The sequence below is a fragment of the Erpetoichthys calabaricus genome, chromosome 4 (assembly GCF_900747795.2).
Source record: "Erpetoichthys calabaricus chromosome 4, fErpCal1.3, whole genome shotgun sequence".
In the NCBI taxonomy this organism is placed as follows: domain Eukaryota; kingdom Metazoa; phylum Chordata; class Cladistia; order Polypteriformes; family Polypteridae; genus Erpetoichthys; species Erpetoichthys calabaricus.
The window spans coordinates 26,872,678-26,888,314 of NC_041397.2; the positions used below are offsets into that span (position 1 = coordinate 26,872,678).

Genomic DNA, 15,637 nt, shown 5'->3' on the forward strand with positions numbered 1-15,637 from the left:
TATTAACCAAAAACTATAAATCAATCAATCAACCAATCACACACACATATACATATATGTATATTTTTCCACGCAAACACTTGGCTTAGGTAAAGCATCCTAAAGCATTAATCAGTGGACACTCGTCACCCCTCACCCTCCTCTCTCTACCATTTGAGACTGAAAATCTCCACACTGAACGTTAAAGTAACGCAGGGGGAGGTGAATGCTTAGTCGATTTTATGAGAGTGAGCGAGCGAGAGAGAGAGAGAGAGAGAGAGAGAGGGGCGAAGAACTCTAAAAATACACCATATCGTGTTGCCAGGTGTTCTGTTTTATTTGATTGGGTTTATTATCAATAGTATTATTTTCAGCTGACTTTAGAAAAAAAGATTTTCATAAGACTCGAAGAAACAGCAGCACGTTGAGTTGGTCTGTATTTATGATAAAGTGTGAAGCTTGGAAGTACTTCAGTCTTTTACTTGGGTTGATGGAGGTGGCATTTTTTAGCAATTGTCGAAATGCACCGGAGGAACTGCGCGCTGTCGGCACTTTTACTCATCATCTGTTGCGCGGAGAAAAAAAGAACAAACTGCTTTGGGATGTCGATGTCAAAGCAATTTCATTCTTTCCCAGAGTAAGGATGATCTTTAGTATTCTGGATCTCGTGGTTTCCACGCCGTTTTCCTCTTCAAATCGCTTATCATGAAGAAGCAACAACGTCCACAGTCACCGTCGGTTCCTCGTGGAAGTATCTACGTGTGCCTGGGGAAATGCCTGAAACAGCGTAGCAATCGGTTGGGAGAGCACTTTGGTATAAGTAATACCGTGGTACGTTAATATCTCTTTATTATTTGATATTGCAAAGTAGAATGAGGGCACGTATCTTAAATCATATAAATGGATGTCACTAAAGCAGTACGCCACTTGGCATGTGGTTTTCACATTTTACAATATCACGTTTTTAAAGCTTTCAATTTACATACGACTCGGTTTGATGGAAACGAGCTCTTAACATTTCTTTTCTGAAAAGCAAAACTACAGTACTTTTCTTGTTGTGCTTGGTGCATCCTTTCCTCCTGGTAAAAAGCGCCATCTATTGGATCTCGATCATGTAGGTGTTGTTATTTAAAAAAAAAAAGAAAATCTTGAGAACGTGTGATTTAATGTCACATAAAAAACTGTAGCAATATGTGTTGTGACGATATAGCGCCTGCGTGTTTGAGCCTGTGGTACAGCATTACTGTGGTAGCTCTCTCATTAAAGTTTCATCTACGAAATATTAATCGTCGTGGGGGCACCGATAGTATATGATGTGAATCCTACTGTAATTCTATTCAGAAGGGTGTTCGTGCGTTTGTTAAAATGGCACTTTTTCGAACACTCATGCCTAAACGTACTGTATTTCGGATTAATGAATGGAGAACAGCCGAATAATTTCATTTACAGGGGAAATACGGAGGATATTATTTATGTTGCATTTCAAATTGACTTTTCCCGTGCTGTATGTCTTTAATAATAATAATGTAATAAAGTGTAAAGGCCATACAAGCGTATTAATAAACAAACTCCCCTGATAAAATGCAACTGTAATTGATTCGAATTATTTCACATTGCACGTATTCATACTGCCGATCGAGTTATGATTGCAACCAACGGTGCTTAATCAAAGTGTGGAATTGAGTATATCTAAGCCAGATCTGGAAAATGTATCTAATATAGAAAGTAGAAAAAGTCAAAGGGAAAAAAAGTGATTTAACACGATATAGGTAGCATTATTAAATTTCTTAGCATCTTTAAAACAATTGTGATATAGTTATCGTTATAAGAACACAGGGACAGAAAACTACAATATGAGGAACTAGATAGCAACATGAAATTCAATTCAGACACATTTACTTTTAAAACTTTGTACAACTTTTTTTTACACATTTATACCATATTTAAGGAATACAGTAATAGGGAATATTCCACCAGTTCCACTGTGAAGTAAGCTTTCTGTACAGAATTGTAGTAATGTATTTGTCATTTGTCCCCATTACAATACAAAGTCACTCTGAGTGAACACCAAATTCACACTCTGTGGCAGAGTGTGGCAAAAAAGTTTCATAAATAGCATTTCAACTGTTTTATTTTTATTTTTGTTTCATATTTCATATTTTCCTTATTGTTTTTCTTCCCTCATGGCATATCAGTGATAGTCTGTGTTCTTAGCGTCTGTGTTACCAAATAAAAGTAATAGTAAGTCATCTGCATTGATCTCTCCATTTTCTCTATCCGCATTTGGCCAATTCAGAGTTAGAATAATTACATACACTGAATTTTTGTACACTCATTTAGATAATTTAACAGTCTGAACCATTATATGGCACATTACAGTGTTATTTGTAAGTTTTTCTCTCTACAAAATAGCTACACCAGTTTTTCACCCATGCTGTGGAAAATCAGAAAAACTGTCATGGTTTTATAAATAGCAATGGATAAGCAATCAGTCTTCTAACCAAACTGTATATGTTCAAGATAAAGGTTTATATATGTTCACCTTATTGTTAAAGTACTTTTGTAGAATTATCACACCCTATTGAAGCTGTTGCAATTAGTGTCAGTTTAAAATATATTTAAGTAAATTCTTGATGTGGTGCTGTGGCATGGTGTGTGCCACTACTGTCTCACAGTTACCGAGGTCAGAATTTGTCTGTGTGGAGTTTGCATGTTTTACCCATGTCCTCTTGTTTTTTTTTCAGTGTACTCTAGTTTACATACAAAACTTGCTGTAGTTTAATTGCTGACTCTAAGATGGGCCATTTTGACTGTGTGTATGTGCTACAATGGACTCTCTGCACATTCAAGGTTGCTTAGTGCCTCATGCCCAGTTATCTTGGGGGTAGGCACTGCCCCATTATCAGATAAATGTGGCACAAAAAGGTTGGATGCATGTAAAATGTGTCCCACATTTGAAGAAATGAAAGTAAAATGAGTTCCTAAAATTTTAAATTATGAAGTAATATTTTTGTTAATATAATGTAGATAAAATAATTCTGTTTAGTATGTCTCAGTACTTATGATGTTTGATCAAGCTAAAAATAAGAAATAAATTATGGCCAGGATCAGATATATTTTGTATAATTTTATTTGAAATATATATTCTTCAGTTTCCACTTAGGTACCTACTGCTTTGGAAGTGAAAGATGACTTCCCTCTAAATCCAACATTGCTTTAAGTTTGATTGCTCTACTTTATTTAGTAAAATAGACTAAACTGAAAGGCATAAAAGTTTATGTAAATTATTAATCTCTTAATATATACAATTTTTACTTGAAATACTGTATATAAAATTATTACAGACATTCAGAAAACCTTTATTTGAACTTAAGCATAATTAGCTTAGCTGTAAATAATGTAATGGTAGTTTGCATCTACATTAAAGTGCTCCTCCTTCTTATGATTTCACTTTAGCCAGAGGATGTCCATTGGCTTTTGGGATGGTTATTCCTTGGAGACTCTGAGGTTTACAAGAAAATCATATAAAAGCTCTGCTTGGTTACTCTAAAACGTTGAGAGAAGGGTCTTGAATACATTAGTCCTCTGGCTGTTTCTGACTTCTGTTCTCACTCTTCTAGGAACCAGCAATGTGAGATGGCATGAAAAATGGCTCAACTGTACTATAAAAGGTCTGGAAATTCATCCTACCGAGATCGCATTCCACTCCGGATTGTTCGAGCAGAATCTGAACTATCTCCTGCAGAAAAGGCCTACTTAAGTGCTGTGGAAAAGGGGGATTATGCTAGTGTGAAGCAAGCTTTGGTAGAAGCTGAAATTTATTTCAAAATTAATATCAACTGCATTGACCCTCTAGGCAGGACAGCACTCCTCATTGGTATTGAAAATGAAAATCTTGAAATCATTGAACTCCTTCTAAGTTTTAATGTCTATGTAGGAGATGCTCTTCTCCATGCCATTAGGAAAGAGGTTGTTGGAGCTGTTGAGCTGCTTCTCAATCATAAGAAACCAAGTGGAGAAAAGCAGGTCAGTGAAAATAACTCTCTTAATGTAAGGGTTTTTATAGAGGTTTCAAGTACCAGTTCTTTACAATATTATGGCATTAACATACTATATATTTATTGCACCTTCTCTTACTAATATATCCATTATTTTACATGTTCCTTCCCTTGAATGGCATAATAAATTATATGGTATGTATATATACAAGTAAAATAATAAAAAAATAATGTAAAAACTAAACAAGAAGAAAACGTCTAAGATGAAACCTTGGGAGTAATAAAAGAAGAATTCTAAGTTCTAGCCAAGAAAATTTGTTTAGAACAGGTGAACAGATCTTGATTGATTAGATGTTATTTTTTCCAGTTTCAAATAGTCTTAACCCATCTGTTAGCCATTTTGAAATGAACGTGTTGCAGGATTAACTTCCAGTTGACCAGGATTAACCACGAAGCTGGCAATGTGATTATTGTACATCAGAATATGCCATTACAAGAAACTAGATGAAGGATGTGTAAATTTTTTGGAATAGTTCCAGAAAAATTATCACTTAATGAAGGTATGATAAAATTACTTTTAAAATAATGCACCAGTGAACACCGGTGAGATAAGTGCCTTTTCATTGAGTATATATTATTTTAAAAATATTTGTGTTACAATTTTTAAGAAAATTAGATAAGCAGGATATGAAAATCCCATTGCAGTTTTCTGATTATTATGGAGTTACCCTTTTGTATGTCCTAATAATGTACATTTAAATAACTGTCTAGGACTTGGGGAGTCTAACAGTTTATATATAACAAATGATGCTAATGAAACAAAATTCATTGTTGTTTATATTGTTATAGTAATGTACTTAATGCTCAGTGGTAGGGATGACTTCTCTCTTCAAATATTTGTGACTTGTATACCAGCCAAGACAAGTTCATTTTGGTGACACAATAATCCCTTTAAGTATGTTTAGATAGATGGATCTTATTCAAAAAGCGGACGCCATCTCCTTCTTGTTGTTTGTTTTAGACTGGCCTACCCCTATTACAAACCCTGAACTTAACATTTATGGGGGTAAGACCAGGTACACCAGGGTCCCTAATCTTAAACATTTAGAGTATGTGCCTAATCTTAAAATAGTGTAAGGGTGCCTAATCTTAAAAACAAGTGGCGTCCGCTTTTTGAACAAGACCCAGATAGATTAATAGTAGAGATTGAGAAAACACTGCCCAAATAAATAGAAAAGTGACAAGAGCATGTACAATAGGATGTTTAACTATGATAAAAATGAAAACTCAAGATGGAAAGATACAAATGGGAAATATTGACCGTGACACTCCCTGCTTGTCACCTGTAATGGAATCTTTTAAGTAAATATTTCAGAAACAAAGTTTTCTAGTGGAAAGGAAACAAAACTTTTCCATATCTCATCAACTTTTAATTTAATTAGTTTTTTTTTTGTTTCAATTGTTCCCATTTATGTTGGGGCGCTACACTAGTGCAGTGGTTAGAAGCATGTGTTTCAATTCCGCGTCTTGTTTTTCCTTGTGGATTTTGCATTTTTTTTCCATTTGTGTGGGGTTACTTTGGATAACTCTGCATTTTCTTCCACATTTCCAATAACATGTATGTTAGGTTAACTGGCAACTTTAAATTGTCTCCATTGCTGGGGTACGTGTGGGTGTGTGTGCCTTCTTAGGGGTGGTTCCCACTGTGTACTCAGTGCCGCTATGATTGTTTCCTGAGTCCCTGAACTGGATTAGGTGGGTTTCAGAACATTATGTTACTAATTCTAGTTCTCCATAGTCAGCCACATCTCATAGATTCCAATGTAAAATAGATGAGTACTGCATTTTGTTTATTTTAGCACCTATCAGATACTGAATTAAGATTAATTTTTATATTTAAAGAAACAAAACACAAGATACTCATTTAAAACACATCAGGGAAAGGCGCTATATAAATAAAATGTATTATTATTATTATTATTATTATCAGATGAAATGCTTAGTTTTCCTATAATCTCAAATAATTAAGCTTCAAATTGCATGTGGTTTAGGCAGCATAGTGCTTAATGTTGCTACCTCACAGCTTCATAGGCCTGGGTACAAATCTCAGACCAGTCATTCTGTGGAGCTTTAAATTCTCTGCAACTAAATAGCATTTCTCAAAGTACTGTGGTCTGCTCCAACATCTCAAAATCATAAATAAGTCTAAATTGTCATGTTCTGAGATGGTTTTGTGTTACATACAACTCTGGTGTTCCGCGCTACCAGTATAGACTTTTGTCTCTCCATTACTTCTTGATGAAATTTGTAGACTCAGAAAATTAACAAATAGAACAAATGGAGGCATTGTATTTGAGATTGGAGCAACTAATGGCAATGAAAGTGTTGATTTGCAATATTGTATTCTCAAAACTGTTTTCTGTTGAATAATATTACAACATAAATGCACCTGAGCAGATGATGATCAGGAAATGTGAACATATATCAAATAATGAATGAGTAAATCTTTTATAAGTTATTATAGTTCCCTAAGGTTACATTAATTTAATTTTATGACTTGCTGGGAACTGTGTTATTGTTAGTTATGTTGTGTTATGTAAAATGGTAGAACGGACTGTTTGGTGTAATTTCTGCTTTCTAAAAGAAATATGGGTAAACTAATTATGGACACTTTCTTCTGTAATTTGTGTTATTATTTTGCACAATAAATTTACTAAGTGGAATTGTTTTATTAAGTGAAATTAGAAGGATATTGAACAAAATTTGAGCCAGGTTTATTAAGAAAACACCAGTCAAACCTTATAAGATTTATTTTTCATTGACTTAGCTGTGAACAATACTAATTCAATTTGTATGGCATTTATTAACCTTTTCTATGCCACTTAAACAGAATGATTTGTCTTGCTTGTGCAACCATTGTTCTATAGCTGACTTGATGTTTTCATCATTAGCGTAGCACATCCCACAAAGGGGGCTATTCACATAAAGGGAACAGGTAGTAGTCACATGGGCCTACAGAAAAAGGTGGGTATGGTATATGTTCAAATTCAGATTGTCACAGTACAACAGTACAATCCCTCTTAACTGGCAACCTCGGGACTGGGCCCATGGCTGGTTGCCATTTTGGCCGGTTAATCCGATGCATATCTATTTTCATGTAGAAAAATATTTCTTAGGTATGTACTGTACCTCTTTGACTTTCCTGAAGAAACCATATCCACAAGGCTTCATCCACGATTTCGCACACAGGTTTTTTTCTTGTACAACGACTGGACAGTGTGGTGTAGCGGGTCCACAGCTCAAGTCATAAAGGCCACTTTTTAAATAAATAATCGCTGCACTCCCGGCTTAGCAAATATGTGTGGCCGATCGGTTCCCTGGGAATTCGTGATGCGGGCAATCCTAGCTTAAGTGCACAGGTGAGGAGTCGTCTGCATCAGTAATTGCTCCCGGGAACTGCTAATTGCCACATCTGATCCATGTCCCCGTGATAAATAGAAGCACGAGGCGGCTAGGGGGAGAACAGGAAAGAACGGGAAGTTAATGGAGGAGGAACAGATAGAGGAAAGCCATTGCAGGATAGCGAGCAAGCGAGAGAGAACAGATTCAATGGAGCAAAGGCAGGTAGCTGGGAGGTGAACCCAGATGAGTGTTTGGCGGACACTCGGTGGGGCTGAAGAAAGCAGTCACTCCAGCTCAGCGATCACGGAAGTGGAGTGACCGGTATTGAAGACGACTGGTTGTCTAAATGCAGCGGCAGTCGTTGTGGCTTTGGGCTGGTTTATCCCCAGCGTGAGTGCCCTGGCTACTGGGGAAAGAACCCAAGTCTCGGTCCGGATGGAGCCCGACATAGCCAGGGATCGGAGGGCTACCGGACCAGTGTGGAAGGCAGCTGCACCTGCAGGTAGGGTGACTCCCCTGTTGCGAAGCCCAATGGGAGAAGCAGGGGAGCCGCCAGGTAGAAAGAAGAAGGCACCATGGAAAATACATAAAGGAATATATAAACGGAAATCACTCTGAAAGTAGGAGCCCTCTCACCTTCCAGGAAAGAAGTAAGTGCATACATATAATATAAAGAAGAACTCAGGATTAAAAATATTTTTTTTATTTTAACAGGCTGGTTAATCCGTCGGCTGGTTAATGCGAGGCCAGTTAAGCAGGATTGTACTGTATTAGATTGCAGTTTCTTTAGGGTTAGACTCAAAAAATGAAGCTTACTTCAGAAACAGTCACATGTCACTTTATTTTCAATGTCCTCACTTAAATGGTGGCATTTTAACTATATGGTCAGTGAACCCTGATGTGGTGCTGAAACTTATACTGCCTGGAACTATTAACTTTCAAATGTGTTCCATACCTACTGTATTTCAGATCGGCTATCCATATTTTTTTGGTTGAATTTCCCTGTGTTATTAGATTTTAGCTGTGCTACCTTTCTGAGATGGGTTGAAATCCAAGTAATCAACATAGACCTCAGCGTTAACGTTTGCAGTGCACCATGCAATGCATGTCTCTGTTATTTCCCATTTAGCATGGGATTTATAAAAGCAATGTTAATGTTTGTGATGCACCATCTACTAGAATGGCAAATGCAATACATTTTGTTACTTCAAATATTTGTCATCTTTTGGAATGACAGAAGTATAGTAACTGGAAGGACACAGATATAGACACTCATCTTTTTATGAAGGTGGATATGATTTACCTTGAATTGCACTTTCTCATGCTGGCTGATTCAGTAATTGATTAGATCCTGTTTTTCCCACCCCTCATTTATGGTAATGAGCTTTGGGTAATGACTGAAAGGATGAGATCGCGGGTACAAATCACCATAATTAGCTTTCTCCACAAGGTCTCTATGTTCTCCCTTATAGATGTGGTGAGAAGCACAAACATCCAGGAGAGTTTTGGGGTAGAGCCACTGACCTTCCACATTGAGATGAGCCAACTGAGATGGTTTGGGCATCTGATAGGATTGCCTCCCAGCAGCCTCGGTGGGGAAATTCTTACGGGCACAATCATCTCACTGGGAGAATTATATCCAGATAATCCAAAGATCCAGATAATATCAGTGGCCTGAGAATGCCTTGGGATCCCTCAATATGAGTTGGCAAATGGGTCTAGGGAAAGGAACGTGTGGGCCTCACTGTTAAGATTGTTGCCCCTGTGACCAGGTCTCGGATAAGCAGTGGAAAATGAATGAAAGAAAGTGCAGAACAGGTGATTCTGATGTTCAGGAGGACAGGATTACAAGTATTTTGGCTTTTTGTTTGTGCCTTCCATATACTGTAGTAAAATGCCTATAGAATGTAGATGTTATCTGCTGTGGAGTGTCTTATAAGACATCACCTTTTACCTTTTACTGTTACGAAGAAGAGTGACCTGCATTGACTCATTTTAGTATATCAGGAATGAAAGGTTGTTGTGATTTTACTTATAAATACACCAGATGGCATTTATTTATTTATAATCTACACATAACGTAGCTGTCCAGGCTGGCATTTAATCCTATTATATTAAAAATTACCCAAATAACTCCTCAGTAGCCAAATGACACCCTATTTGTTAATTTACACATCTTTCTATGCACTACTGTATATATCCCGATTCAGTGATTAAAAGGCTTATAGTATTTTGCGAGTGTAGGCCATTGCAGGGTCTCTTGTAACAAGTAATGGTTGTAACCAATGTTTATAAAATAAACTAAAGGGTGTGAACAGATTCAGGACTGTTAGAAAATGCCATAATCAGCTCATTTACTGACAATGCCTGGAATTTTTTCAATTATGTTGTCATAATGTGGTCAAGTATCATTGAATTGAACTTATGCAGAAACTCTGCAGTAGTGAATGATTAACTGTATATATATGTTAGTGTGGTGGCTCTCCTTCAGTGCTCAACATTGAATGATATAAAAATTATATTGTAGTTAAGAAGCAATCAATGTGCATTTTTATACATATATGGTTTTCTCCTTTAATTCTTCATAAATGCCACTGTCATCACCCCCCCCAAATATTTTAGGATATTGCTGTTTTCCTGCTTCACACCTTACAACATACTCAATACAAACTGTGCCTCTCACAGTTGACATGTGCAATAAACCAGAGCAGATTTTCGCGTAAACTGTTTAGACATATGTCTCATGCTGGTTAAATCAAAATCATGCCATGAGCAAAAGGGGGCATATGTCACCATTAAAAATGTCTGGTCTATACCTGCTTTTTGTTGTTTAGATGTGGTAAAATTAATCTGTCCTTTATTGGCTGTGCAAAAATGTTGTATGGCTAATTCCAGTCTAAATATAGTCTTTGCTTTAGAGGCATTGGTTGCACAACAGCTGTGTCTTTACAGTAATAGGCTTTCCCTGTAGCTGTCTAAACAGTGTCGTGACAGGAAAAAAATACTGAATGGTCTTTTGAGAAAATAAAATGCTATGTGGTATATAGTGTATGCCCCATCCATAAAGAACTGAAGAGCATAATCACACTTGGGTCTCAACTACATTTAGAAAATTATCTACTGTAAGTAAAAGTTTGCATAAGTATTTCTTTAACCACAGTAGGGAGTCTAAGTCTAAGGTTATCTGGCTCAATCAACAAAAGTAAAAGTAAAAACTTTTTTCAGGCATTTTGCCCTTTTTACCTGTACAGTCTGTATGCACTGGAGCCCTCAAAACCTCAGATGTGACTGCTAGACCATTCTGTTGCATTATTTCTCTTGGGCAGGCTGAGACAAAATTAGATGACAATGAGCCAAGCAATCAGGGCTCAAAGAATACGCTGTGTGTGGTTTTTTTCTAAATTCACATAATTGGATTTTTAATGTGTAGAAAACTGATTGAATAAAGTGACACTAGCATATCCTTCCATCACTCTATTTGTTAAGCTTGAAAAATTAATTTTAGAACTGCAATTGCTGGATCATATTGTTATAGTATATTCAAAATCCATCCATCCATTTTCCAACCTGCTAAATCCGAACACAGAGTCACGGGGGTCTGCTGGAGCCAATCCCAGCCAACACAAGGCACAGGGCAGGAACCAACCCCAGGCAGGGTGCCATATTCAAATAGGCAGGGTGCAGATATTCAAAATTAGCTGTAAAATTTATTTTATGGCATTATGTTTTTGAGGCAGCTTAAAATGTCTGTCTTTGAAATTAATTTGCAGTGATTAAACAGATATAAATGATTGTGAACTGTCTTCTAAATAAAATTAAATAAAGAGAGAACTGGTGTTCACTAGATACCACTCTCCGGATTTATATCCCTTTGCCTTTTCACTATGTTTGTGGAGCCTTCATTAGTTATGCTTTTCTTGATTTTTTTTTCTCTCTCAACTTAAAGATGTCAGAGCTAGATTTTTGGTGGTCCTAACATGGCACCATGAGGGTGTGCTGTTGAGGGAGTTTGCAATGGATATGTGGACACCTGTAATCCTGAAATGGTTAAGCACTTTTGAGAATATTATATTATGATAGAAAAAAACAAATTTGCTTTGGTTTGTAAAAAAAGAAAGGCGGGAGTACATTGGCTGTAAAAGCATATTAAAAGCAATTACCAAGAAATGATTCTGATCAAAGTAAATGTATGTAAGAAAATGTGAAGCTAATGGAAATGTTTTAAGTAAGTGATTTTATTGAATGTTCAATGTTCCTGAAGAAAATATCACTTGATGCTAGAACAGTTTAAGGCAGAAGCATAAAATCATTTCATTTCGACACAGTTCATGATTGAGTTTGGCAGGCTTTTGTGCAGACATGCTTTCCACTTTTAACAAATTGCCATGCACATCAGTTATCAACAGTTTCTGCCAGAGAAAGGTTCTGATCCAGGCTCATATTTTTTTGATGACACTCACAGTTGTCATTGGTTTTAGAAAGATTTAATGTAATGAGTTTCAAGACGTTGTTTGGATAGTTACATCATTTGGTTCTGAGTCATAGTAAAATGCCAGAACATTTAAAAATCTTAGTGATAACATAGAAGAGAGGAAGAATGAGTTGGTGCTCAGGAGATCGTGACAAAGTGAACTGAAGAGTAGTGAACAGAACAGCATTGTGGTGTTTTATTATGTAAAAAATCACATTCAGCACCAATTCATTGCATGTATCTATTGAGGTTTTCATTTTACTACAATTGGTGTTGATTTGCAACCCAAGATGGTGAATCAAATGCTGAAAGCAGTGTAGTAATTATCATAGTCACACCTTATTTGGGAGTACAATTGAACATTTGCACCTGGTAGTCATGTATTGGCTCCCTCATTTATAACTGACATTTATGACCTACCTAAAGCACTATGCCTTTTTTATTAACAAAACACAAATATACTTCAGTCAAAGATATAGTCACAAACAATACAGTGATACAGAACATTGTAAGACTCCATTAAACTGAAAACACAATATCCATTCCTTTCCAAATTCAAATACCAATATTACAAAAAAAAGTTTAACAGTCATTTTAATGGTGTTCCTTATATACAAAGTGAGACACATAAATAATTGGATTGGTGAAAAAAACAATATTTATTGATGAATTACAGCATTCTAACCATTGTCACCTTCTATATAATCCCCCTCCCGATCTCAACACCGCTCCATACGTATCTTCCATTGATTGAAACAGTGCTGGAAGTTTTCTTGCTTGAGGCACCTCAACAGGCTTGCTGTTTCTGCCTTCACTTCATCCATTGAAGAAAAATGTGTTCCCTTCAGGTCACTTTTGATTTTCGGGAACAAGTAAAAATCACAGGGAGCTAAATTCGAGCGAATAGGGAGGATGATCGAGGACAGGAATGTTTTTGTCAGTCAAAGAATGCTTTACCTAAAAAGCATTGTTTGTAGGAGTGTTCTCTTGGTGAAGCACCCACCACCCTCTTCACATGGGCATTGAACGTCTTCAATATTTTCTTGTCCTTGAAACATTTGTGCCACTCAGAAACTTGTGTGTGAGACAAACTGTTATCACTGTACACTGTTTTTATCATTTCATAAGTTTCTGTGTCCGTTTTGTTCAATATCGCAAGAAATTTGATGTTGATTCGCTGTTCGATTTTTTTTTTTTTCACCCGACATTATAGCTGCAACTCGTGTAGCGATTGTTGTGCAAATGCTGACTGAACTATTCACAGGATATATCTAGCCGGAGGGCGTGTAGGAGGGGATATAGTTCTAGGATTCACATTTTGCCGACCTCCAGACGGTTTTCCTTGAAAGCTCCAAGCCCAGTCCAGTTATTTTTGTGTCTCACCGTGTATATTCAAATGACAGAAAGGTTACTGCTTGTTCATTTTAGAGTAAGATCATGAAGTTCAAATTTGTTCCGGTACAAAAAAACATATGGATACTGTTCTCAAAAAACAATGTATAGAAAATTTGTCTTGGATGAATGAAAGTATTAACGAGCTATATACGGTAGTTAAATACCAAGTTTCATTACCAGCAAGGACTGTCTTTTAATTAAGAAACTGGTTGGAATGAAAGCTTGCAGCCCCTGTGGCCCTCCAAGACCGTACAGATCACTGCTATGGAGAATTTCTAGAATGTGGCTAGTAGAGTGGACACTTGATCACATTGTTCACATTTTGGACCTTGTCCTGGATGTATTTTAGACATTTTAAAATGATATATATGTGTAAGACGTACAGTTTTAGCTACATTATGACATGCTTTGCAAAGGCTGAGGAACAATGAGCCTTATAGATAGTTAACTTTGATTCCAAAACAGTAGCTGGAAGATCCCTTTCTCATCATCAAATCACGTAGGGGTAAATTTCTTGAAATTTGTTGGTAGAATCTAGAAATACTACTGGTATCTTTATCAAAACTAGCCAGCGTTAGTTCAAGAATAGATATTAATGGAAAATCAGGAAAGTTAGACAGGTTGCTTTTAATTGTATTTCTAGTTTGTATTTGGAAAAGTACTTTATTATAGAAAGATTATATTTAAGGAATACATACTTCTTATCAATGTAGAGCCCTCTAAACAACAGGATACCCACTGACTTCTAAAACTGGATTCTACACAAACCAGTGAGAAGTGGAAAACTGGATTGCTGGTGCAGTGACAGTATTAGTGTTGACTGCTCAAAGCATACAAAGAAGCATTTCAGACACATTTCTTTATCATGGCAAACCAGGCAGGTATAGTTTTGTTGACTCCTGTCTAAAATCTCATTGTATGTATATTTTCAGCATAGTAACAGGAAAGGAAGTCAGGCAATTTTTTAGGTATCTCTTGTATCACCTTTTTAATGTATGGTAATTTTGAATTACAAATTAAAGCTACAACTGAGTATAACATTTTAAAATTGATTTACTTATAGGTACAATACAGTATAGAGGGATGTTCTGGAAAAACAGAGACACTTTGTCAGTATGTTCATTCTGGGAATATTAATTCTTTAAGCTTATAGTAAGATGAAGGGATACCCATTTATTAATGTCTAGTTTAATACTTTCATCACAAAGAGATTTTTTTTATTTACTGTATGTATACCAGTTACTCCTAGGTACTGTATTTGAACTTTTTTGAGACAATCAACAAAAAGTGACCAAGTTCAGTCTTATATGGAAAAAGATTTACTGGGAAGATAATGCTTTTATCAAAATCGATGTTGGAACTAGAAATCTTATACATTTCCACAGAATTAGTGCAAATGACAACCATGAGAGTGGGAAATAGAGTACCACATTATGTACATGAAGAAATTATTTTTGCTTAAGCTCTTATGGTTCTTTTATGATTATTTTTACCTTAGATTGCATCTGAAGAGTAATAGCTAAAGGTTCATAGCTGTCAAAAAAATTGGAAATAATATTCCATGATTTTAGGTCCAACTGCAATATCAATCTTTACAGTTATATTTTCTTGTATTTATTTGGTTAGAATTATATTGGCTTTTTTCCCATGATTGTAATAATGTTGACATGTCTTGTAGATAGGTTTCTGTTTTTCTCTTGTAGACAACAGCTTTGTTTGTGGTAACAGCTTTTCTTGCTATACTTTCATATACTTGATTATCTATAGAAATCTCAGTCAGCTCTGATGTCATTGAAGTCTACAGTTTGAGAAACATAGATGATGATTTGCCACTTTAGAAATTTCTGGAAACATTTTTGTGTATCAGAAAATATCAATTTCTTTACAAAATAATTTTACAAATTCTTCATGTGTTAGTATTAATGGACTGAACCATTAAAGGCAAATTGTACTAGTTGGGCATAATGTTTTGAGCTGTGGAATAAAATGAGCATGGTTAGAGATAATAATAGAATGATATTTTCAAGCAAGAACTGTAAGTTATTATCAAAGAAACATTTAATGTGATTTACTGTTATGAAGAAAGAATATTTTCTTCAATGTGGGAAATCCACAACTCAATTGGAGAGGTTGTGGTCCTTAATGATCTGTGAAATCATTACTAATGTTAAGTCTTCACCATCTCTAACTACAATATTATCTACATCAGAGATTTAATGCACAGTTAAAATCTTCAACCATACATTTTTATCAACTGTGTTCACTGCATATATTTTAGCCAAAGTCTTTGAAGATTTCCTACTACCATAATATGTTGCCCTTTAACGTGCAGTACAATGTCAGTGGCCGTGAATGCAATTTACATTCTGAATTAAAATTCCCAATTCTCTAG

The 15,637-nt window shown here is 35.9% G+C and overlaps 1 protein-coding gene across 1 annotated transcript in view; it reads left to right on the forward strand.

Moving 5' to 3' along the window:
* Positions 1-274: 274 nt before the first annotated feature.
* The window catches only part of LOC114649902 (short transient receptor potential channel 4-like), a 146,564-nt gene continuing 131,201 nt past the window's right edge, over positions 275-15,637 (forward strand). Inside the window, exons 1-2 of the mRNA XM_028799272.2 lie at positions 275-810; positions 3,600-4,005. Coding sequence (XP_028655105.1) covers positions 3,628-4,005 — 378 coding nt within the window. The 5' untranslated portion in view covers positions 275-810; positions 3,600-3,627. The remainder of the gene's footprint in view (positions 811-3,599; positions 4,006-15,637) is intronic.